This window comes from Ammospiza nelsoni, chromosome 21 (genome assembly GCF_027579445.1).
Source record: "Ammospiza nelsoni isolate bAmmNel1 chromosome 21, bAmmNel1.pri, whole genome shotgun sequence".
In the NCBI taxonomy this organism is placed as follows: domain Eukaryota; kingdom Metazoa; phylum Chordata; class Aves; order Passeriformes; family Passerellidae; genus Ammospiza; species Ammospiza nelsoni.
In genome coordinates, this window is record NC_080653.1 from 10,571,044 (window position 1) to 10,595,615 (window position 24,572).

General features: G+C 47.5%; 1 protein-coding gene across 2 annotated transcripts in view; it reads right to left on the bottom strand.

The window, feature by feature from the left end:
• The window catches only part of ACACA (acetyl-CoA carboxylase alpha), a 99,253-nt gene that overhangs the window by 36,546 nt on the left and 38,135 nt on the right, over positions 1 to 24,572 (bottom strand). The window contains exons 30-41 of one of the 2 annotated variants that reach the window (XM_059486719.1): positions 21,535 to 21,558; positions 19,052 to 19,195; positions 17,885 to 17,981; positions 16,509 to 16,616; positions 14,363 to 14,419; positions 14,017 to 14,061; positions 11,243 to 11,284; positions 10,692 to 10,907; positions 9,729 to 9,884; positions 7,527 to 7,730; positions 4,982 to 5,137; positions 3,708 to 3,854 (exon numbers count right to left, since the gene is read on the bottom strand). In XM_059486719.1, the coding sequence (XP_059342702.1) occupies positions 3,708 to 3,854; positions 4,982 to 5,137; positions 7,527 to 7,730; positions 9,729 to 9,884; positions 10,692 to 10,907; positions 11,243 to 11,284; positions 14,017 to 14,061; positions 14,363 to 14,419; positions 16,509 to 16,616; positions 17,885 to 17,981; positions 19,052 to 19,195; positions 21,535 to 21,558 (1,396 nt within the window). The remainder of the gene's footprint in view (positions 1 to 3,707; positions 3,855 to 4,981; positions 5,138 to 7,526; positions 7,731 to 9,728; positions 9,885 to 10,691; positions 10,908 to 11,242; positions 11,285 to 14,016; positions 14,062 to 14,362; positions 14,420 to 16,508; positions 16,617 to 17,884; positions 17,982 to 19,051; positions 19,196 to 21,534; positions 21,559 to 24,572) is intronic. The other variant, XM_059486720.1, reaches the window with a different exon arrangement.

Here is a 24,572-nt window from a genome sequence, read left to right on the forward strand (position 1 = left end):
CCCAAGCGTGCTGGTGGCAGCCCAGCCAAGCACGCTGGCACGATCTGAGCAATGGCAGGGAACAGCTCCAGCGTGACACCAAGAGCTCAGGGAAAAGTGTCACAGAGCCCCTGAACCACCCAGGTTTGGAAAACACCTCCAAGATCATCAAGTCCAACCTGTGACCCATCCCCACCTGGTCACCCAGACCAGAGTGCCACATCCAGTCGTTCCTTGGACACCTCCGGGGATGGGGACTCCAAACCACCCCTCAAGTGCCTGGCCACCCTTTCCATGGGGAAATTCCTCCTGAGGTTACAGATGGTAAAGATACATGACAGAGAGCAACACACAGCCTTCATCAGGGGCTTTCTGTGGGCAAGAACATTCCTGTATCCATGTCAGCCACATACACCTGTTCAAACATCTGTATGAGCAAGAGAATAAAACTGTGCCACCTCTCCCATCCCTGCTCCTGGAAGGATTTGGGGCATTTGAAAACCCTCCAAGAAATGTGCAGCTCTGGCTGCTGTTTTAATTCCCTGTGCCTGCCATAAAATGCAGGAACAGGGGGTGACAAAGCAGAACATGCAGCTCAGCGATGAAGCTGTGCTTGTATAAAATGCATTAGCTACACCTTCCTGCCTCTGGCAACGTGGGAAGCCACCAGAGCAGCGTTCCAGGAGCCCTCTGCCATCCCAAATTTCCCCTGGCCAAACCTCCCCAGCTAGCCAGGGAAGGTGCAGCAGCCAAAGCTCCAGCCAGCAGCAGTGATTGTGGATTATTTCTGATCCTCGTGCTGCTGACGAGGAAAAACTGTGACATCTAGTGCCAGTGGGGAAAATGACATTTTCCATGGGCAGAGGCAGCAGAGGGATGAAGGGGGATGTGGGGTGTTGCTGCAGGCCCTCCTTACATCACTTTCTCCTTGTCCTTGAAGATTAGTTGGCTCTTATCAGCAGCTGGTGCTTTCCTGGTGCCAGAGGATCAGGGGAAATTGTAGTCAAAATACATAAAGTGCTATAGAAAAGCATCCCAATGGCTGGCTCAGGACTGACAAGGAATATATTGAGTTCTGCCAGGGGCTGAGGGAATTACCTTTTCACACTGAGATTTGTGCTAATATGCTAATCTGGGGAACAAAGCCCTGGGCTTTGGAGGGGGTGGCACTGTGCTCCAGGTCTTGTCTCCAGCACGGTGATTTACACAGTGGTGGAGACACTCCTGAACTGCTCTGTGCTCACCAATTCCCAGCCCTTTCAGAGAATTCCCCATTTCAGCGCAGCCCCACGGCAGGGGTGGAACAGGATGAGGTTTAAGGTCCTTCCAACCCAAACCAGTCTGGGATTCTGTGACAAAGTGGAAGAGGAGCTGTCCTCTGGATGGTCAGAGGATGGAAAAGGCCCTGTAGTGATGGTGCTGTGCCCCAAGGGCAGCAGCACAAGGACTGGGACCCTCTGCTCTGGAGCACCCACAGCAGTATAGGAATAAAGAACAATTTGTATTTTCACAGTCCATTAATTCCCTGGCCTCTTTGTTGAGACCACAGCAAAGAGCTAATTACTGCAATGGTGTGGTGGGCAAGGGGAGTGGTCCTGAGCTACCAGGAAAACCTCTGGGATTGGGAGAAGCCCTGAGACCTCCAGATTGTACTGAAAACACAGATTATTGCCCAAAATGCTGCTGGCCAGCTCTGTGAGGACATGGAGAGCCCAGGCTGGAGCTCCTGCCCTGCCCTGTCAGAGCAGGGATTGCAGCCCTGGCTGCCCACACATCTCCTGATTTTCTGCTGCTTTCTCAATTCCTCCCATCAGCTCAGACTCTCAGGGCACTCAGCTCAGCTGAATGCTGAAACAGCAGGGGTGTCTTGACCCCTTTTGACACGGAGGAAATGCACCTGTCAGGAAGGCCAAGCCCTGATCCCCCAGTGCCAGGCCCCCACTGCAATGTGGGACTAGCTCTGAGCCTCTGATCCAAAACAAGGAGAGCAGGAACCTGGATGTACCCAGCAACAACAACCTTTACCACAGACAGCAATTCCCAGCAGACATCTCCTCTTTACTAGAAAACACAATGGGCAAGCTCTTCAAGGAGCTTGAATTCAGAGAACCAGCACCTTTTGCTGGCAAGAAAGAAAAATAATAACAAAAATCTCACATTTCCCTGAGAAGCTCCTATTTCACCTGTCAGCCATCTCACTGGGACCAGCTCTGGATGTCTGGGGCACAGACTCAGAGTTGGAGGGACCTCAGTGCCCACCCAGTGCCACCCCTACCATGGCAGGGACAAGCCTCCACTGTCCCAGGCTGCTCCAAGCCCATCCAGCCTGGCCTGGGGCACTGCCAGGGATGGGGAGCCCACAGCCTCTACAACCCCTCTGGGCAAGAAAACATTTGATAGATCACATCAGATCAGATTCATTTAAATACCAACACTGCACACACACGACAACAGCCATGTGATTTCTTCACAGACCGAGCACAACCAAGGGTTAAAAAGAATCTCCTAATTTTTTTTTTTTGGTGGTCTTTGGGTACAGAATCTCTTATAATAAGACTATTTGTATTCATACTGGCAGAGTAAACACTACATGCTCATGCCCAGGCAGCTCTGTGCTTGTAATTTCAGCAAGAACAGAGCGACGTCCCTGAGGGACTTTGCTATTTCCCCAGCCACCATCCACTCCAGCGCTGAATGAGAGCAGGGAAGGAGAGAAAGATGATGGCACAGGGCTCCCCAGCAGCCCCAGCCTGCCCTGGGAACAGGGAACAGCTCATTCCAGCTTTAATCAGAGCAGTTCAAACACTTCTGCTCCAGTCCAGCAGAAGACAAGGCCGCAGCAACCCCACGGACACCATCAGGGGTAATTGGCAAAAATCCTGTTCCAAACCTTCCCCCCCGACAAGATGCATGCAGGAAACGGTGAGGAAAACCTCTGTTTCCTTGCATCCCTACCCTGATGGGTTTAACAGAGCCTTTGCAAACCTTAAGCTGTGATTTTAGGAAAATACAGTTCAACAACATCAAGAAAAAAAATAAACTATACCAACACTTAAGGCTGTTCAAATTGAAATTACTTTAGAACATTCGTTTACTAATTCCCACAAAAATAACCACCACATCTTCTAGTGGTTCTCTTTACTCTGCAGTCATTCCAAAGCTGCAATTTTTTTGCACCCAGCAAAACCCCACCATTACAGCAAAGTCTCCTGCTCGAGCTCCAGGAGTGACCCCCAGCATCAACTCGGTTGTAACCCTTGAGTAAATCCTGCTCTAGAGTGGGAGGTGCCACACACCTTGATACCAACTGTGTGGGGAGGATGGAAATGGAAGCATAAAACAGATTTTTCTGTGGTTAGGGTTTTTCTCAGCAAATGAAAATATTTCTGTTTAGTCTTGTAAAACACATTTTGCTCAAACACAAACCCCAGTTACCTGGAACAGCTGAATGAGCATTTTTTAATTATGAAGGAAGCCCAGCATAGGCACAGGTTTGAAATGGAACCATCATTTACTAGGGAAGTTAAAATACCCATTGTAGGGAAGGCATTAATTTTTAATGAAACAAAAATCTCATTTTCAAGAGTGAGATTCCATCTGTGAGAGGCTGAAGGGATAGATTCTGTGCCCGGCTGGCAAATTCTCATTACAACGGCCAAAGCCAGCCCAAAGCACGGGGTCCTGAGGGGCAGGGAGGGAGCAGCAGCAGGCAGGGAAGGGGCACTTGCCTCGTTTCCTCCTGGCAGCCTGTTCATGTGCACGAGCTGGCCCTGGTCATCCAGCACCAGCTCCGTGTAGGTCAGGATGTCCGAGGGCAGCGGCGCTGGGGGCAGGACGGCGTGCTCGTTCATGGAGTTCCACAGCTTGATCAGAGACTGGGGGCAAGGAGAAACCCTCGTTAGCAATGCCACCCACAAATGTTTATATTCGATATTTGTATTTCAATCTACTTAATATTTACATTAACATTATCGTAAATATAATTATATTATATTAATATAATAATATTGTTATATAATAGTATAATAATATAAATATAGTTATATTACATAATATGAATATAATATAGCTATAATTAATAATATATAATATATCTATATTATATATAAATATAATTTAAATACAAATATTTACATATCGTATATAACACAAGTTATATTGACATTATATCATATATATCATAAATGTAACTTTATATTGTATATAACATAAATATCTACATCAATATTTATATTTCAATCTACTTAATATTTACATTAATAGTATTATAACTATAATATTATATTAATATAATAATATTGTTACATAATAGTATAATATAAACATAGTTTATTACATAGTATAGATATAGATATAGATAATATACATATAATAATTTAAATATAAATATTTACATTATATAATATATTATGCAAGTTATATTTACATTATATAGTATATATTGTTATATTGTTGTAAATATAATGTTATATTGCATATAACATACATATCTACATAATATATATATAACATAAATATAACATTATATTGTATATAACATAAATATCTATGTTAATCTTTACATTTCAATCTACTCCAGTGTGCTATTCCCAGCAGAATTTGGGGCTGTTCCCAACTCAGGGCACCCTGAAATATCCCTCTCCTGCCAGTGTGACTGACAGTACTCCAGGGACAGCACCTGCTCTGGGATTTGAGTCGTGAAACAGTTTCACCCAAAGTGAAATGTGGATGAGGTGGTTTGGGATAGAACCCAGCAAATCAGAAATGCCTCCTAGGAAGGGCAAATGACAACATGGGGAAACAAACAGCAACAAGAGAGGGGAGATGGCTTATGTTTCACTGTTTGACCCGTTGATGGAACTCCAGTTTATCCTAATTTCATTCAAAATAGACCCAACCCACAGCTGATAATCCCTGGGGACCACGGGCAGCCACTCCAGGCTCCCCCAACAATGAGGATGGCAAAGACAGAAGCGACAAGGAGAGTCCAAGGAACACTCACCTGCCTGAACATCTCAGGAATGTCATAGACATAGGATGTCCCTAAGGTCTGTGCCTGGAACCTCTTGGACTGCAGCAGGTCCTTGGTCACGTAGGGAGTGTTGATCAGCATCCCGTGGAGCGGTCCCTGCTTGTCTCCATACGCCTGGAACATGATCTGCAGGACAGACCAGGGGTGGTTCTGAACACTGAGCTGACCCAGCCCTCAGCAAAGCCCCCAGGCTGCTCCAGCCTGCTCGTCCCTGCCCTCTGCAAGGCAGGCACAGCCAGGGCTCCATCGCTCACTGCTGCCCTTTGGGGACACCTCAGGACCGTCACTGCACCATCCCACGCTCACTGCCCATCCCAGCGGAGCCCAGAGCACACAGAGCCACTTCCCCAGCACAAACTGGGCCCTGAGAGGAGCTCCCGGTGCCCAGCAGCTCCCTGAGCCCTGTCTGTGCCCAGGGATGCTGGCAGCAGCCAGGAGAGCTCCGTCATTTACGGATGGGGATCCGCGGCTGCGCCCGCCTGCCGGCTCAGGACCTGCATATGTCATGGGGCTTCAAGTTCTGATATTGTAAGTCTAAAAGATTTTCCCAGAGTAGCAACATGAATTATCAACTGCTGTGCTTCGTGGCACTATATATTCTGAGCAGGCAGGACTTGGAAGGGAAGCTTTCCAAGGGAGAAACAGGAGGAGATAAAAATGGGATAAAAACACCTTGAACAACCCAAACCCTGTTTAACAGGGCCACATCTGGCAGAGAGGACATGATCAGGATGTGTTTCACAGAATTTGGCTAATTGAAGAGGAATTAATTGAAGAGTTACACAAAATTCAGTAAAGCCTATTTTTATTTTAGATAAAACCAGCAGTTTATGCTCTCTTCAGGCTGCACAAACATTGATTTGGGAGGCAGCTTCTTTAATGGGAGAAGCATTTGTTCAGGGCAATGAGTGTTTGTGGCAATGCCTGTCTTGGGATCTGCCAGGATCTGCACTTGGAAATTCTCCTTAAATCTCTGGGAAGCTCCACAGCAGCTCTGAAGGGAACTGGAGAAGTCTGCTGAGCATCACCACTTATCACTACTGAGAAACAAGAGATCAGGGTCATTCTGTCACCATGAAGCCATCCTCCCATTCTTCAGAAGTCAGGAAAGTACCCAGCACATCAGTAATATATGATTTTTTTTTTTTTTGAAAGATTTCTCTAAGTTTAAAAGAACCCTCTGGAAACACAGGAAAAAAATCCCCAGATCTGAACTCTCCCTATAAACCTCCATCATGAGGGGGAAGCTTCCTAAAAATACCAGTATATTTTTTTACTAAAATGTGATTAATAATCTGGAAAACTAATCAAATTTAATACTGGAAAGCAGCTAAAGCCTCACACACCCACAGGAGCCCATTCCCCAAGCTTTAAATAACAAAGCTCATCAGTTCAGAGTTCACTTGTGACCTTCACAAGTGACTGACCCAACTCAAGGGTTAAGCTGAGCTGCTGGAGATTATTAAAATGTTCTTTTCTTTTCTCATCTCCCCTCAAAGGCAGGAATGAGGTAAAACACACTGACACTATCTGCTCTGGGATCTCAGAGCTGGATGGACTCCACGGCCAGCACTGGAAAAATTAAATGGAAAAAGGGGGAGAAAGGTGACTCAGCACTTTGTGTGCTACATTCACAGCGCCCAAGTGATTTATTCTGCTGCTTCTCCTGCCTGGCACAGAGATGATTACAGAGGGAGATGTAAACATTTCTCTATTTAAATATTTTCCATGCATCCCATGCTCCATGGATTTTAGCATATGTAGGTATTGCGGTTAACCACACTGTTCCTACACCACGGAAAACAGAAATACCACAACAGCCACAACCATTCCAAAAGAGCCCATTACGCTTCAGAAAAATGATATAAAAGCACCTTCCATAATTTTACATCTTCCTGCCCAGGTCATCCCTTATATCTTTAGAATTTAAAGGACATGTTCACACATTTTCTTCTCTCTACTCAGAAAAATGTACAATTAATAATATTTTTATTACAATCTACAGGATGAGCATCAACAGTGATTCCTCTTCTAGTATTGTTTGAACACTCTGAGGAAAACTGTTGGGGAAAACAGCTGCCCAAATGACTGAGGGCACAAAACAACCAGAAATCCTGACTGATTTAATCGCTCACATTTTCACATCTGCTGCTGCAAGTTTATCTTTTCATTCTCCTTCCTTTGGCTAAGCTGAACGACAATTTTGTGTTAAATTAAAATGTATTATGGGGCTTGAAGCAACCTGGTCTAGTGGAAGGTGTCCGTGTGAGGATGTGCCACTTCATCACTGCACTGCCTCCATTTTCTTGTGCCCTTCAGCACAGAAAGTTTAAAATTCCCAGCACCCAGGACTCCAACATCCATGCCCAGGGCAGGGGGTTGGAATGGGATGAGCTCCAGGGTGCTTCCCAACCCAAACCATTCCACGATTCCCTGGAAACACCACAGCCCACAGAGGAAGGAGCACATCCCCTTCCTGACGGTCCCACCCAGCCCTGCATCCTCAGGGACGCACCTGGCCCGTCCTGGAGTCTGTCACCTCCTTGTAGAGGCTGATGTCCAGGTAGTAGCCCGACTCGTTGGTGAGGAAGAGGCGGATGGGGATGGCCTTGCCCGTGGGCGTCAGGCGGATGTTGATCTTCAGCTCGGCCTGCAGGACGCGCAGCTTCCACAGGCGGCTGCCGTAGCGCATCACCATGGAGCGCACCGACTCCTCGATCTGCATGGGGGGAAAGGGGAAAAGCCTTCCTCAGCAGGGCTGGGAGGTGTTCCTGCCTGGGCCAGGGGCTCTACGGTCCCTTCCAACCCAAACCATTCTGGCATTCTTTCAGAGGCAGTTGCCATAGCGCGTCATCATGGAGCGCATCACCATGGAGCGCACCGACTCCTCGATCTGCATGGGGGGAAAGGGGGAAAAGCCTTCCTCAGCAGGGCTGGGAGATGGTCCTGACTGGGCCAGGGTGCAGTGACATGGGCCCTAAGGTCCCCTCCAACCCAAACCATTCTGGGATTCTTCCTGGAGGTGGCTCCTGTAGCGCATCGCCATGGAGCGCACCGACTCCTTGATCTGCACACAGGGGGGGAAAGGGGGAAAAGGGGGAAAAACCTTCCTCAGCAGGGCTCTGAGACTTCCTCAGCAGGGCTGGGAGGTGGCCCTGCCTGTGCCAGAGGCTCTAAGGTCCCTTCCAACCCAAACCATTCTGGGATTCCTCCTGGATCCATCACTGCTCTGCGTCCCTCTCTTCCCACGGCTCCGAGGTGGTGAAGAAGCACCACAAATCAGCACAGTGTGCCCAGTGCAGTGACAGCACCTCGGTGACCCTGTCCCTCCTCATCCTAAGCCTTGAGACACGCAGGAACTCCACCTGGGGATTAATGTAGTGGGACAGTGCTGGATTCACATCCCTGCTTCCTCATGGCACACAGAATCATTAAGTTGTAGAAGATCTTGGTGATCATCAAGCCCAACCAGCACAGCCCACCCCAGCACAGGGAGCCCCTGCCTCCCCTGCACAGGCACTGCTCACACCTGGGAGCTACAGAATCCAGGGAAGCCAAATCCTTGGCAAGCAGTTTTGTAGCCCTTGTATGCACAATAATCACATTTCACTGCCTGCACGGAGCTTTAAATCAACAAAGCAATTACCACTTGGAGCTGGGCCTTCTGCTCTTCTATTAAACTTTATAAAATACCACTGTGGGCAAAGCACATATTAAAAGAAGGCAATTTATAGGCTGGCTTAAGCATTTTTCCCAAAAAAAGTCTCTTTTGCACAGCAGCTCAAGGAAAAGTCATGGTTTGTATCTGAGGGCAGCCCAACTTCCAGGGGTGAATATTCCAGCTTCTTCTGAACTTCCTGGGAACCAACAGCTCTGGATGCACCAGGAAAGGCTCATCCAAAAGGGATTTAAGCCACCAATTTTTAATCATGATTTAAAAGTCAGCAAGCAAGAGAGAGTTATTTTGATACCAAATTCATCTTTCTAACTTTCGGCTGCTCTCCTCAGGAAAGGTCAGCTCTCATCTTTGGGTACTCATGAACTGAATGCTGATTTCCAGCTAAATTCAGCCTGGGCTTGGGACTGGGACTTCTTTTGTGGTGATTCTGCTAGCCACAAACATCCTTTATGCCTGAACACTTTCACTTGTGCATCTACAAAATTTAATGTTCATTTATTTATAATGTTCATCTCTGTGGTTTTGCACCAGAGACTGAAAATGAGGCATTTTGTAGCTGAATTTACAGATTCTTTTTAAGCTCCTAATTTAGCTCATGTTTTATTTGGATGGAATCTCAACTTTTGCAACAAACAGAAGACCCGCTTCCTTATTAAAACTGTTTACCTCAAACACACAATGAAAAAAATAGGTTTGGTTTCAAATACAAAACATATTTCCAATAATTGTCCCTCAGTTTACACAGTGGAGCTGAGCTGCACAACAAAACGGTTTTAAAGTGCCAGAGGGCAGGGATGGGTGGGATATTGGGAAGGAATTCCTGATCACGAGAGTGGAGAGGACCTGGCAAAGGCTGGGAGTGTCCAAGGACAGGTTGGATGGGGCTTGGGACAGTGGAAGGTGTCAGGGTTGGAACAGGATGAGCTTTAAGGTCCCTTCCACCCAAACCACTCCATGCTCCTGTGATTCTATGAACAGAAAACATTTTATTTCTGACAAGTGAAGCCCTGGAAGGACAAGCTGGGCTGGAGGTCCCACCTTGGAGGGGTCCATGATGACGGTGGGCACGAAGTTGAGGAAGATGTGGTTGCAGTCCGTGCGCACGTTGGTGTTGTTGAAGGCCACCTCCAGCTCGTCCATGGCCTCCAGCAGCAAACGCTCACCCTCGTTCTGCAGGTACTCAAAGGAGGCTTCCTGCCAGGAGTGCCAACAAAACACTGAGTTCTGGCTCACAAATCACTGCCCCAGAAAGCAAGGTTTGGAGAGCTGCGGGAGCGTGGGATGGAGAGGAAGATGGAGAGGAAGATGGAGAGGAATTCTCCCCAGTTTGGAGAGCTGCAGGAGGCTGGGATGGAGAGGAATTCTCTGGTTTGGAGAGCTGCAGGAGGCTGGGATGGAGAGGAAGATAGAGAGGAATTCTCCCCAGTTTGGAGAGCTGCAGGAGGCTGGGATGGAGAGGAATTCTCCACAGTTTGGAGAGCTGCAGGAGGCTGGGATGGAGAGGAAGATGGAGAGGAATTCTCCACAGTTTGGAGAGCTGCAGGAGGCTGGGATGGAGAGGAATTCTCTGGTTTGGAGAGCTGCAGGAGGCTGGGATGGAGAGGAATTCTCCCCAGTTTGGAGAGCTGCAGGAGGGTGGGATGGAGAGGACAAACCCCACGTGCAGCCCTGGAGCAGATCCATCCCCAGCACAGAGCCAGTGCTCCCAGTGCCTGGGTCCCACCCCTGGCTGCCCTGTGCCCTCCTTTAGCTCACAGTAAATCTGAAACCACACAGGGCAAGCCAGTGTTGCCTCAAGATCTAAGGATTTACGACTCTCATCTTGGGCCCTGAAAAATCTCCCTGGAGCACAGGAACTCCAAAGGGCTGGTTCTGAGAGCAGCACCAGCAAGGAGAGGGCACCACCCCAGCCCTCCACACAGGGAATGGTCCCTTTTGGCTCCTGCAGCTCCCCAGGGTGACCCTGCCTTTACCCACAGCCTTGCACGGGCACAAACCCACCTTGGTGACCAGGTCCGAGTGCCTTATGATGGCCCTGACGAAGAACCTGTAGTCTGTGACCTCTGTGCCCACCTCCACCTTGGCAGCCCCCAGGTAGAGGTGCATCTTGTGGTTGGCACAGGGGATGGCCGTCAGGTCGAAGTTCCTCATGCGGTTCAGCTCCAGCTGGAAGGCCAGGGCAGGCTCCAGGTGCCTGTAGATCCTGTCCTCCTCAAACTGCAGGGACACAGCACAGGGGGGAAAGAGGGCATTGGAGAGGTGAAACACTCAGGGAAGAACCCCACAACGCCCCTTATGAAATTTCATATTTAACTCAAACTCTAAAAATTCAAACAAATCCAACCCAGATGCTTCCATCTCACACAGCACTGGGAGCTGTGAAATTGTTGAATAACACAAATTGCAGGGCAGCAAGTTCTCAAGCCCACCCCCCTCAAAAACCCTTCTTTTCCACAGAAACCAGAAGGTTTTGTTCTGATTCTGAGCAGTGAATCACTGCATGCAACTCCAAGCCAACACTTGGAGACAAGTATTAAGAATATCCAACTCACCTTATCCCGGGCACGGAAGGTGAAGAACTTGGGGAACTCCCTCTGTTTGAAAATGAAAACAGCAGTGTTAGTGTCCCCAAAGCAAGCACTGATGTGCCCAGAGTGCTCCCAGGCCACTCCTGGGGCAGCACCCCAGCACAGCAGGTGACACAAGCTGTTCCCAGCCACTTCCCAACATCACAAAGGGGGTGGAAAACCAAATCACCTTCAGGACAGCAGAGGCAGCTCAAACCTGCCCTCACTAATGCAGAAGAGGCTGCTTGATTGGCTTTAGATTGTTATTGTCAGTTATTAACAGATAACAAAAGTGTCCAGACAGTAGAGGGAAACTTTTTCTAGGTCTGTTATGATAAAAATTCCAGTGGAAATGTCTGGAGTGATAGGAACACTCTGTTATGGACGCAGATGTACACACAACAATGACCTTATTCTACAGCTCTCTCCATACCATTACTGCCAGAAATGCTCTCTTCCCAAGGAAAACTGGGACTTGCAATCAAATAACTTTGTTCTCCTGTATGAAGCAGCAAAAAATTACAGAAATCCCCCATCTACCACTGAGTTTCTCTGGTTTTCTGTTGCATAGGTAAGACCCTGGCAGAGCCTTGAGAGTTTTTTGAAATATGGTACAAATCTGAGATGAACAGGGGAAGCCTGGACAGCATCCTGTGCCTCCAGCTCCACCCAGGCAGATCCATCCCCTGCTCTGGAACTGGAGTTTTACTGGGCAGGGCTTTGGTCAGCGCTTGCCCCACGTGGGAGCTCTGCTGCTCAAGGTGACCTGAGGGACACACACAGCTCACCAGGACTGGCTCACTAAGCAAAAACCAGGACTCTGACCTGGAGCCTCTGAATCTCCGGCTCACATTCCGTTACCCATGAAAGATGAACGGCCCCAGCTGCAGGGAGTGCGACAAGCAGTGACACTGCACAGCCACCACAGAGCAACACGGATTTTCAGGCTAAAAGGACTGCTCCAGTCAGCCATCTCCCTTCCCTCCCAGGTGAAACAGCCCCCAAACCTCAGCTGATGGCTCTCAGTTGAGCAAAGCAACTTGTGTTTGCCTGGAAACCCTTCCAAAATAAGCAGTGGTACAAGAAATGCTGCCTAAAAATCCAGGCTCGCTCAATACATCAATTGTCTGTGAGCTTCATCTAAGAGAAAACCTCTTCCATGTTTCCTGGCTTCTCCCCATCCCTCCTACCTGTCCCCCCCTGCATGCTGCCAGCTTCTCCCACCATCTCCAGGCTCATTCCACCACTAATGGAATTGCTTCCAGGGCACCTCACTGGTGTGCTGGGCAAATATCATAATTAGATGTGCACACACACAAAAATCCTCAGTGCCCGGCTACCAAAATCCAAAAGAGTGCTCCATTTCCTAGGCAGAAGAATTATACCCCTGCTGTGTTCTAATCAACCAACCATCATCAAGACAATCAAAATAATTTGCCTAAATTAGCCAATCAAGACACCCTGCAAACTGCAGAATGCGAGGAGCTGCACCAGAAATCATCAGAGTTGATTATTATACTAATAATCACGTTAAAAACCTAATGAGATGAGGAAATTGGAAGCTTGCTGGAGCAACTCTCTATTACCTCAACATGCTGGGAACTAATTATATAGACTGTAATTAAAACAAAAACAAACCCGAGCCCAGGCCTGGCTAAGTTAATGGTTGGTCCAGTAATGAAGGGGCTGGGACAGCAGACAGCAAGGACAGAGTGACAGAGCAGCTCCCAGGTGCTCCGCAAGCTCTGCAGCCAGGTGAGCCCACACTGAGGGTGCAGGCAGAGCTTGGGATGGCTCTCTCTGTTCTGTGCCTCCTTTCTCACCTCTGGCACGTCCCACAGCACTTACTCAGCAACTCCCATTTTTCAGCACCCATTCTGTTCTCCAAAACTTCCTTTTTCACACCTAAAGCCCAGATTTTCCTGCTAAATGTCCCAAAAGACTCTCCACAAAATCCAGTTTCCTAAGCTGCTGACTGACACCTCTGTACCTGTGCTGTGAGCAGCAATTCCCATGTGGTGACAGGTTCAAGCACTATTTCTGCTGATTTGTTTTCCCTTCATAAACCTTCCCAGACCAGCTGTGTTGAGCACAAGGGGAGTTTCTTGCACTTCAGAGGCTCCTGACAACTTCCAGAATTGAAAAGCAGAGACCCAAGAGATAAAAATCTGGTTTATGCCTTACACTGCCACCTAAACCGGATCTCACTGATGCCCAAGAGACAAAAATCTGGTTTATGCCTGACATTGCCACCTAAACCAGAGCCCACTCATGCCCAGACCTGGGGAAAGAAGGAATTCCCAGCAGTAAGAGCATCAAACATTTCCCACACCACAAAACCACTCTGCAAAATTTAACAAGTCCCTCCAGTGACCGAAGCTGTTTTAAAATCAGTAAGAGGCCAAAAGGAATCACCACACTACAAAGGAAATACAAAGGTTTCACTGATAATTGCACTTTGGAACAGAAAGGGAGCACAAGAACCACTGGAACACAAGGAAATCTCTGTCAGTGTGGCTTCCTGAGCTCAGCCAGGTGACCAGGGACACACTCAATGCCACGGGCACAGCCTGGTTTGCAGCCAGATTTCCAAATAAATACTATAAATACTTCAATACATAAACACTTCAACTCTTCACTTTGACAGGGCGTGGGCATGAAATGCCTGCCTGAGGTCCAAATGAGAAGGCCAGAGCCCCCTGGGTGTCCCCTGGCCTCGCAGCAGCAATGCCACCCTGCTCCAGGCCCTTTTTACTTACATGGAATCTCTGGTCCACCTCATAGTTGACCTGTTTCCTGAAGTCCTTACAAACGAAACATACACACATAGGAAGAAAAAAAAAAAACAAAGCAGAAGACAGCTAGCAATTAGGATTAAAATCAAAAATTAATTAATTCAAGAATACAAGAGGCGTCAAGATTGCGTACAATTGTAAATTAATTCTCTTAAGCGAATTCATGAAAACCATCTCGAGTTTTAGAGGATAAAAACAGTGAAGAGAGAACTAAATACAATAAATACAGCATTAAATCTGGGGGGAAACTATGTCAGATGCCAATGTAGAAAGCAGGGAGGTGTGAGCATCAGGAGAGACGTGGAAATACCTTTTGTGCCACAAGGAACGTCAGCCTCCGAATGCCATGCTCAATCAGGACTGATTTCTGCAAAAACAAGGGTGCAAACAGTGACTGGAGTGCAGAAAAAGGACAATTAAAGCAGGCTGGAACCCTCTGTGCAGTGGAAAATCTCTGCAGATCCTTCTGAGCCCCTGCTCCCCTGGAGGGAGGATCTCCCACCTGCTGCTCCTTTGGCAGCACAAACCCCCAAATCCCTTCCCCTGAGCAGGGAAGGGGATGAAGCACAGAGCATGAGCTCAGGCTGAGCCTGGCTGGGCAGGAACGCAGCAGAGCCACCCCCAAACCGTGCAGGAAATATCCTGGATTGCCTTTTGAATTGTGCAGGAAATATCCTGGATTGCCTTTGGAACAGTGCAGGAAATATCCTGGATTGGTTTGAATTGTGCAGGAAATATCCTGGATTGCCTTTTGAATGTGCAGGAAATATCCTGGATTGCCTTTTGAATGTGCAGGAAATATCCTGGATTGCCTTTTGAATGTGCAGGAAATATCCTGCATTGCCTTTTGAATGTGCAGGAAATATCCTGGATTGCCTTTTGAATGTGCAGGAAATATCCTGCATTGCCTTTTGAATGTGCAGGAAATATCCTGCATTGCCCTTTGAATGTACAGGAAATATCCTGGATTGCCCTTTGAATGTACAGGAAATATCCTGGATTGCCTTTTGAACTTTTTCAAACTTTTCTCCTTCCTCCTCCCTCTTCCAATTTAAAAGAAGGAACAACAGCTCAGCTCAAGCAGGAGCAAACCAGCCCCTCTCTGCACAGACTGTGATGTTTTACTAAGGTTAAGCCCTTTGGAAATGAGCAGCAGTGACTATATTCATGGCAAGAGGAAGAAAATAACTTTAATAATGCCATGATTTAAAAAGCAAAAATTGTTATTGCTTTTAAAATTCCACAAGTGGCAGACAATAACAGCAGAGCAACAGGATTCTGATTACATGGTAATAATGTGGGTCTCCCAGCAAGGCCACAGCTATTAGAGAGCGATTAGCCATCAGCACCTGGAGAAACTCCATTTCCACTGACTGCCTCAATCTCCTCCACAAGTCATTTACAAGTATATGATCCTAATTTCTATTAAAAAAACCACACACAACATGCTGGGACTGGAAGATTATTTGGACAATTTGGATCAACCTATTTGATAGTTTAATGTGGTTTTGGATTTTTTTTTTTTTCCTTTTATCCCCTCCCATAAAACGCCTGGAGCATGATCAAGCAGATGAAAAGCAGAACTAGTTTTAATTCTTGGATTTGATTGTTTTCCTTGTTTAAAGAGACAGGAGGCTGCTGAAGCCATGTGGGTGCCAGTCTCATTTTGGAACCCCTGATTTCTGCAGGGTGTGTTCCCATATTCCACACTGAGAAGCTGGAAATACAATGAGCTTTCCCAAACCAGTGTGCAGCTCCAGGATCCCAGCTCCTGGTGGGATTTTCAGCCCCACAAACCACTGGAATTCTTCCCACCACACAAAAGCAGGTGCAGGCAGAGCCCAGGGTGGACACAAGGAGGCTGTTCCCAACCCAGGCTGTCCCAGCACTGACATTTGGGACTCTGAGGTGCATCCCACACTAAGAAAGGAGCAACAGAACATGCCAAAGAATTCCTCCTCATGCCAGCAATGTTGTATGTAGGGTGGATGCTCCAGCACCCTAACAAGGGCAATAAACTTTAATTGCATTAGGACTATGGTAACACACAAATACAGGACATTTTAATGCTATTTTACATGGTTCTGTTGCTCCTCCAACAACTTTATCACCAGGGAAAGGGACAGAACCCATTTTTCATAGCGTGTGGAGACAGTTACTGAAGATTGACCTGATGTGTTTAAAACCTCCCAAATCTTTCATCCCATCAAAAACTAAAGGGAAAAAGTCCTGACCTGACAGATTAGAAGGAGCAACAATGACCTGGTGCCTTCAGGAAGGTGCAGCTGCACCCAAAGCAATGGGAAGGCTCCAGAGGGGATAAATTAAGGATGTGACTGCAGTGCGTGTGCTTTGAAACCAAACCACACCACCCCAAAGCCAGGGAGCACAGAGTTAGAGCTTCCCCAAGCTGTCCTGCAGACCCCAGAGGGGCAGAGGGGTGCAGAGGGGCTCACCTTGCTCTGGGTGAACTCCCGGAACATGGCAGCCAGGCCGTCGTCGTCCACGTCGCCGTCGGTTTTGATGGCCACGTTGAGGATGTGGATGGGCTCCTCCCGGGCACTCTGCAAGGACAGGGAACATCCCCATGGGGCAGGAAATTAACACTGAGCACCTCTGAGATCTCCATGGAGCAGGAATTAACAGTGAGCACCTCCCAGATCCCCATGGAGCAGTGATTAACAGTGAGCACCTCACAACAGGCTCCCTAAACCCAGCTTTAGAGATGTTCTGGAGGAAAGGACCTCAGCAGAGCACCAGGGAACTCTATGAGGGAAATTCTTGGCCAGACAGCCTCAGAAATCTGCAATTTCACAGAAGTCAATGCCCACAAACACCAAACAGGAGCCTCCTTGGGAGAATTCAAGGATGAGACAGGGCACAGGGTCAGGGCCTCTCTTTACCAGATGCAGCACAAGGACATTAGAGGACTTTGGCATCAAGGAAGGTTAATTAAATTAATCAAAGTGTAGGAGCAAAACAGTGTGAGTTTCCATATCTACAACAACATGAAATTATGTGGAAACATCAATTCCACTTGAGCTCCAAGGAATTACAAATTCAGCCTCCAGGAGCCTGTGATTAACCGGGAAAAACTGAGACTGGACAGAATATTACCTCGGTGAGGTGAGGGGGATGCAGAGAGAAGGATCTGAGGACATTAAGGTTGACAGTAATGTTCTGGAAAAGGCTACAGTGCTTCCACACATCAGGATCAATGGAGCAGAGGAAAACAAAGCCCTGTTCTGGACACAGGCTGTGTTCCAGCAGAGCTTCCCACTCTTGTGGAGCAGGTCCTGTGTCTAAGGGAAACTGGACTTCCATCCCTATGGATTAGGGACCACCTGCCTCCTCTGCACCTGTTCTCCACATCTCTGCACAAACTGAGCGGCTCCACTCAGCTTTCCCTCCCAAAAACAGCTCCAAGAGGCAGAGCAGAGGGAAGAGTCAGGATTTAAGGGGACTGGGAGGGGTGTAAGACAGGAAACACAGCAAGTCAGACGGAGGACAAAGACAGCTGAAGATGCAGTTCAACATCCTGGTGCACAGAGAGGGTCTGGAGACTTAATGGTGGGTTTAAACTCTGTTATGGTGCTGTGGATCCAGGAATTGTGCTGATGCTAAAAGCCATAAACTAAATTTACATGGGGAGCAAGAGCTGAGCTGCGGAGCCGAGCTGGGAGCGGCCGCCCACGCCGAGTCACCTGCTGTGGAACAGGCAGGCAAATCACAGCCATAAATACACACAGCTCCCAACTCCTGCTGCCAGCACTCAGCCAGGGAGGAGCATCCAGCCCCAGAGAACCTTCCAGAAAAACAAACAAACCCCTACCTTGTCCTCATCATAGAGGGAAGCGTGGCCGGCCTCGGGGAACGTGGGGCTCTGCGGGGGAGAGTCGCAGAAGCATCCCATGACTTCATCGAAGATCCTGGGACACAGAGGAAGGAGCAGTGAGCACCACAGCACTGCTGCACACACAGCACCCTGCACTGACCCCTCCAGCCCTGCCAGGACAGGGCTCCCTCCCTGCTGGGCTCAAAGATCAGGAGGCAATCCCTCAAACCAGGGTCTGCACTGGCCACCACTGGTCTGAACCTCCTGGGTGTGGGCTGAAGGGTTTGCCTGCGCCAAAAGGTTGGAAGCACAAAGAGCTGCCCCCCACACAGCATCAGGAGACACCAGCACGTTCCCAACCAGCAGAACCCGGGGTGCTGACCCCTCAGCGTGCAAACTGCTCCTCCTGCAGCCCGGGACACACGCAGGGATCCAAGCAGGGAAACACGCCCAGGACTGTGGGAATCTACAAAATCAGAGGGGTTTGGGAAAGCTGCAAAAGGCAGGCCTTAGATACAGCCAAACTGTGATTGGAGCTAAGCAGCAGCCATGAGATTGGTCAGCAAAAAAATTATTTAAACTGTAGAAAGGCAAAGACAAATAGAACAATGGTCTGTGTATTAACACCTGTCCAGAATAACTCTCTAAGCTACAGAAAAGTTTTTCTAACAAGATATTAGGAAGGTTAAAGCTTAATAATGGAGCTCTGTGCATTGTGTTTCAAGGCTTACAAGCAGGTATTGTATTTGAAATAAACAAGCACTGTTTAACCAAAGGTACCTGTGCTTATAGTGGTTGGATAGAACTACTGTCAATATAGAATATATACTATAAAGATATAAATACTGTCAATGTGCTTTTGCTTTGTGTGATTGGCCAAGAAACTTATAAAGTGAGTTATAACATCAAGTTCTTTGTCTGCTGCGTGGGATGTGAGCTGCTGGCATCTTCCCATGGTCACAACCATGTAATGAGACTGATGCTGAACATAAAACAGCTCAAGGCACGTTCCAGCAGTCCTGTCCTGTTAGCGATCTGTAAACAGCCCCTGCTGGCGTCAAGGACCACCTAAACCTGACTGCAGGCCTGGCAAAGCCTCCCCCCAGCTCTGCCAGGCCCCAGGTGGGGCAGTGGGCACAGCAGCAGGCCCAGGGCAGCACCCACCTGGCGAAGTCCTCGAAGGTGCGGAAGGAGACCATGCCCCCCATGCGCTGGCACGGCGGCGTGAAGGAGTTGTCCAGCAGCACGTCGCTGACACTGGCCACGTGAGCCATCCCATAGTGGTTGAGGTTGGAGGAGAAGGACATCCTAAGGAGCAAGGCAGCAAGGGCACAGTCAGCAGGGGCAGGGGACAGCATGGCAGCAGGTTTGGGCAGCGCTCTGCAGCATGGCTGGCTTGTGTGACCGTGTTCGCAGGGGTCTGAGGGTGAGGGGAGAGATGAGCATCTGACTCCATGTTTCAGAAGGCTTGATTTATTATTTGATGATATATGTTATGTTAAAACTATACTAAAAGAGTAGAAGAAAGGGTTTCTTCAGAAGGTTAGTTAAGGATAGAATAAGAAGGAATGATAACAAAGGTTTGTGGCTCAGCTCTCTGTCCGAGCCAGCTGACTGTGATTGGCCATTAATTAGAAACAACCAACATGGGCCAATCAAAGATCTACTTGTTGCACTCTACAGCAGCAGATAACCATTGTTTACATTTTGTTCCTGAGGCCTCTCAGCTTCTCAGGAGGAAAAATCCTAAGGAAAGGATTTTTCATAAAAGATGTGTGCAGCAGCTGGGCAATCCCTGCTGGGCTGCTCAGCCTGTCCAGAGCCCTGCCATGGCTCTAGTGCCACCCTCCCGGGATGGGCAATCTCTGCTGGATTGTTCAGCCTGTCCAGAGCCCTGCCATAGCTCTGGTGCCACCCATGCCTCTGGTGCCACCCTCCCTGGATGCTGTCTCAATGACAGAAACAACCAGAGTCAGCAAATAATGCTATAACCCCTTAAAACAGGTATTTCTCGAGATGACAGGAGAATTCTGACTGAATTTCCCTCCTATTTCTCCTCCTGTCTTTATGTTTTGCTTTACAGGTGGAACATGACTCAAGCAGCAGCAATTCTGAGATTTGACACTTGAAGGATTCAGTACATTTTCACACAGGCTGTATTAACTTACTGATTCCATAATATATATGGAATATATATGGACTATAATTTTCACTGCTCAAATGCAGCACGGTACAGTGACTTGTCCAAAGTTCTCTACTGAGTCTTACCCTCTCATTCCCACCCTTTCTGTTCAACAAACAGCTGGATGTGGCACTCAGTGCTCTGGGCTGGGTGACAAGGTGGGCATCAGGCACAGCTTGGACTCCATGGTCATGAAGGTCTTTTCCAACCTCAACAATTCTGTGATTTTTGTGTTTTTTTAAAGATTCACAGTGCCATGGCCAAGACTGGCAGAAGAAGCTTCTCCCACAATGAGATATTGGACTTTCCTCTGGTGACCACAGTTGGGCTCTGCCTCCTCTGCAGTAATTATCACCAATTTCTGAGCTGTACTGCAGACTCATCTTAACTCAGACTCCCTTCCAGAGCTGCCTGCAAGGTGGTGACACTTCTGAAGAGACCCAGGGACCTCCCTTGCTCTCCCTGGGCTTGGGGACACGTTGATTTTGCTGCCAAAACTGGAGGAGATGGGGAAGAAAGGCAGGGAATGGATTCTGGAGCCTCAGAGCTGTGAAATGCAGAGGCTGCTCACTGTGTGAGAAACCAGGACCTGGCTGAGCCAGCCCTGCTGGGATCTCCTCGTTGCCACACACCAAACCCACTGAGATCCAGCCCTGAGCCCAGTGCCAACAAGCCTGAACTATCAGCAGGGTGATTAATGGCCCTCCATGCCTAAAGTCACTCTCTGTTTCTGCAATTTATCTCTGATTAAGAGCCGTGAGACTTCCAGGCCCATTTTTACTATTTTTCCCTAAATAGGCTTGTAAGCAGCAATAAATAATAGGGATTCAGGTTTTGAAAGAGGGGGATTTTTCAGGACATGCCTTGGTGTACATTCTTACAACTCACACAAAAACTATCACAGAGCAGGAACTGAACAAAGAGACAGCAGACATTTTTCATCTATTATTTAAAACAAGAAATACTTCTCAACTGAGACACGGGAGGAAAAATTAGTGTCCAAAGCACAACAAAACATGCTGTCAGCTGTTTGAGATGTAGATTCATCTGGGGTGTGAGGGAGGTGAAAGAGCCCTGACAAATCCCAAGCCATGCACAAGAAACCAGGGAGGGCTGGGAGGAGCTGCCTGGGGTCACTGTGGCAGCCTGGGACCCAAACCTGGGAATTCAGTGCTAAAAAAGATCCTAGGACAACATTCTGCTGTGTAACACGCTGCAGATGAGCTGAGTCACACAGCAAATTTAATTACAGAGATTGCTGCATGCAAAGTTTTGGGGTTTTTTTTAAAGAGAAGCTGAAAACATGTTTTAGACAAAGGGAAAGGAATAGAGGAGTAAATAAGAGTTATGGTTGAGAGTTTCCCAAGCAAAGAGAAGGGCACTACATCAAAACATGCTGAAACACTCAGGGTTAGGCTCCTTTCTAGTGTGGATTTGGAATTTGAGAAGATGGTGGGTACTGTACCTGTTCAGGGTGGGGATGTTCCCTCTGAAATCAAACAAGCACAGTTAATCAGACTGGTTAGTGAGAGCCATCACACAGAACCATCATCAAACAACCAGCAACACCTTCCCAAGGGGCTGCCCCAAATCAGGGAGAGCTGCCAGGGCCCCCCTGCCCCGCAGGGCACAGCCAGGCCACGCAAACAATGCAATTTCCCAGGAGAACACCTGGGATGTGCCAGGGACCCTCAGCCCTGCGCACCTTCCACGGTCCCCTCCGAGCCCAGGGCGAGGGCCTGCACTCCCTGACAGAGCAGCAAACAGCAGAGATGCAAGAAACAAAGAGAAAAACAAATCAGCATCTCACACGGGGAAATTGCAACAGGTGCAGGAGAAGCAGCCAATGCTCAGTGCCAAAGCTGCAGGCTGAGAGCAGCCCACGCACAGCTCCCGCCAGGCAGGGACAAAGAAACACAGCACCATGGAACACTGGGGATTCTCAGCACTCGGGGCCAAACAGAACAACCTGCAGGCTGGAACAATAACCTGAAGGGTAAAGCAACAACCTGGAGGCTCAAACAACAACCTGGAGGCTCAAACAACAACCTGGAGGCTAAACAGAACAACCTAAAGGCTAAAACAACAACCTAAAGGCTAAAACCAACAACCTAAAGGCTCAAAACAACAACCTAAAGGCTCAAAACAACAACCTGGAGGCTAAACAGAACAACCTGGAGGCTAAACAGAACAACCTGAATGCTAATTTGAGGAAAATTTTCCCAGACTGGTTTGGTGACAGCAGAGTCAAGGGGATGTGCTGGGTGCATTACTGAGAAACAAAAAATTCCCATAGTCTTAAACCATATGGGGAAAAATACCTAAAACCATATCTGTTATAAGTACCACAGAGTAGTATTTAAGTATTAAGTATTTATTAAGTGGCATTTAAATTAGCATTTATATTAGTATTAGTAGTTATTACTATATATTTGTATATTAGTATATTTATTAGTATTAATTATAATAATATTTATAGTTATATTTATTTAATATATTTATTGTTATAAACATTATTCATATTAATTATATTTGTTTATTATAATATTTATAAATTTTATTTCTTATTAGAATATTTAATGTATTTATTATTATATTTATTTAATATATTTATTATTATTCTATTTATTAGTATTTATTATTATAATATTTATATTAGTATTAGTATTTAAATTGTTTAAATTAAGTAGCATTTAAATATTAAGTATTTAATTTGGGGGATGGTGGGGACAGACCCTGTGCTGCAGAGCCTGTGCTCAGGACAGAACTGGCCTCCAGCCCTCAGGGGGTTGGGACTATTTTTTGAGCTTGGCAAGGAGTGGCAGAGCTGCATGTGATCCACTTGAGTGGGAAAAAATAGCATGGAGAGAGGACTGGCAGTTCCTACCCCAGCAGGAACCCTCCTGTGGCCGTCCCTGGAAGGCTTTCAGCAAAGAGAGGGACAGAAAACAGCACAACAAATGTTCAGCTCAGCCTCGAGAGGGGCACCTGGAGCTCTGGGAGCCTCTCCTGCCTCTCCACACGATGGAAACAGCACAGGGAGGATGGGCTGAAACTGAGAGAGAGCAGCTTCAAAGGGGGGTCAGGGAGAAATCCCTCCCTGTGAGGGTGTGAGGTGCCCAAATCAGCTGTGGCTGCCCCTGGATCTCTGGAACTGTCCAGCCTGGATGGGGCTTGGAGCACCCTTGTGAGGGTGCTCACAGGGCTCTGAGGATGAGGGAAGAGATGAGGAGCTGACTCCATGCTTCAGAGGGCTGATTTATTATTTTATGGTATATATTACATTAAAACTATACTAAAAGAATAGAAGAAAGGATTTCATCAGAAGGCCAGCTAAGAATAGAATAGAATAGAATAGAATAGAATAGAATAGAATAGAATAGAATAGAATAGAATAGAATAGAATAGAATAGAATAGAATAGAATAGAATAGAATAGAATAGAATAGAATAGAATAGAATAGAATAGAATAGAATAGGAGTTAGGGTTAAGAATAGAATAGAATAGAATAGAATAGAATAGAATAGAATAGAATAGAATAGAATAGAATAGAATAGAATAGAATTAGGGTTAAGAATAGAATAGAATAGAATAGAATAGAATAGAATAACAAAGGCTCTGTCTCACACTCTCTGTCCGAGCCAGCTGACTGTGATTGGCCATTAATTAGAAACAACCCCATGAGACCAATCACAGATGCACCTGTTGCATTCCACAGCATCAGATAACCATTGTTTACATTTTGTTCCTGAGGCCTCGCAGCTTCTCAAAAAGAAAAATCCTAAAGAAAGGATTTTTCATGAAAAGATGTCTGTGATACACCCTGGCACAGGGGAAGGTGGAATAAAAGATCTTCAAGGTCCTTTCCATGCCCTGGTTGTGTGGCAGGGCCCCCCCAGAGCCCCCAGCAGCACCAGGCTCACAGCCTGTCCTGCAGAGCCTGCTCTGATCCCAGGATGGGCTGGAAATGTTCCTGTCCTGGCCCTGCTCTCCATCACTCCCCCAGCCCCACTGCTCCTGCACCCCTGAATCCAGCTCCCCGGGCCCCCTCCTCCTTTATTTCCCTTTTTCTGGGAGCTGCCCCGTGGCCACGCAGGGCTCAGCTGTGGGCAAAGCACAGGGCACAGCTCAGGAATGAGGCAGCAAAGCAGAACCAGCCCAGGCTGGCTCAATACCCCACTTTAGTCATTAACAGCGGTGCCACAGCAGAAAGAGCAATTCCACAGGCTCTGGCCAGTGCCATTCCTCTTATGTTTCCTCATTTCTGCAGCAGATCTCAGCAGAAGGCAGTGAAACATGCCTCCAACCATACATTTTGATTGGCTTTTCCCTCTCCCTCATTCTTCCGCTCCCTCTGTGACTCAGCCGAGCTGAATCTGCTGCACGAGTCCAATTTGCATAAAATTATCCTGGTTCCATTCACTCTGCTGCCCCTTGCACAGCCCCTTCTCTGCTCTGCTGGAGGATTCTGCCCTTTCTGAGGCAGGCAGGCCCAGGGAACAG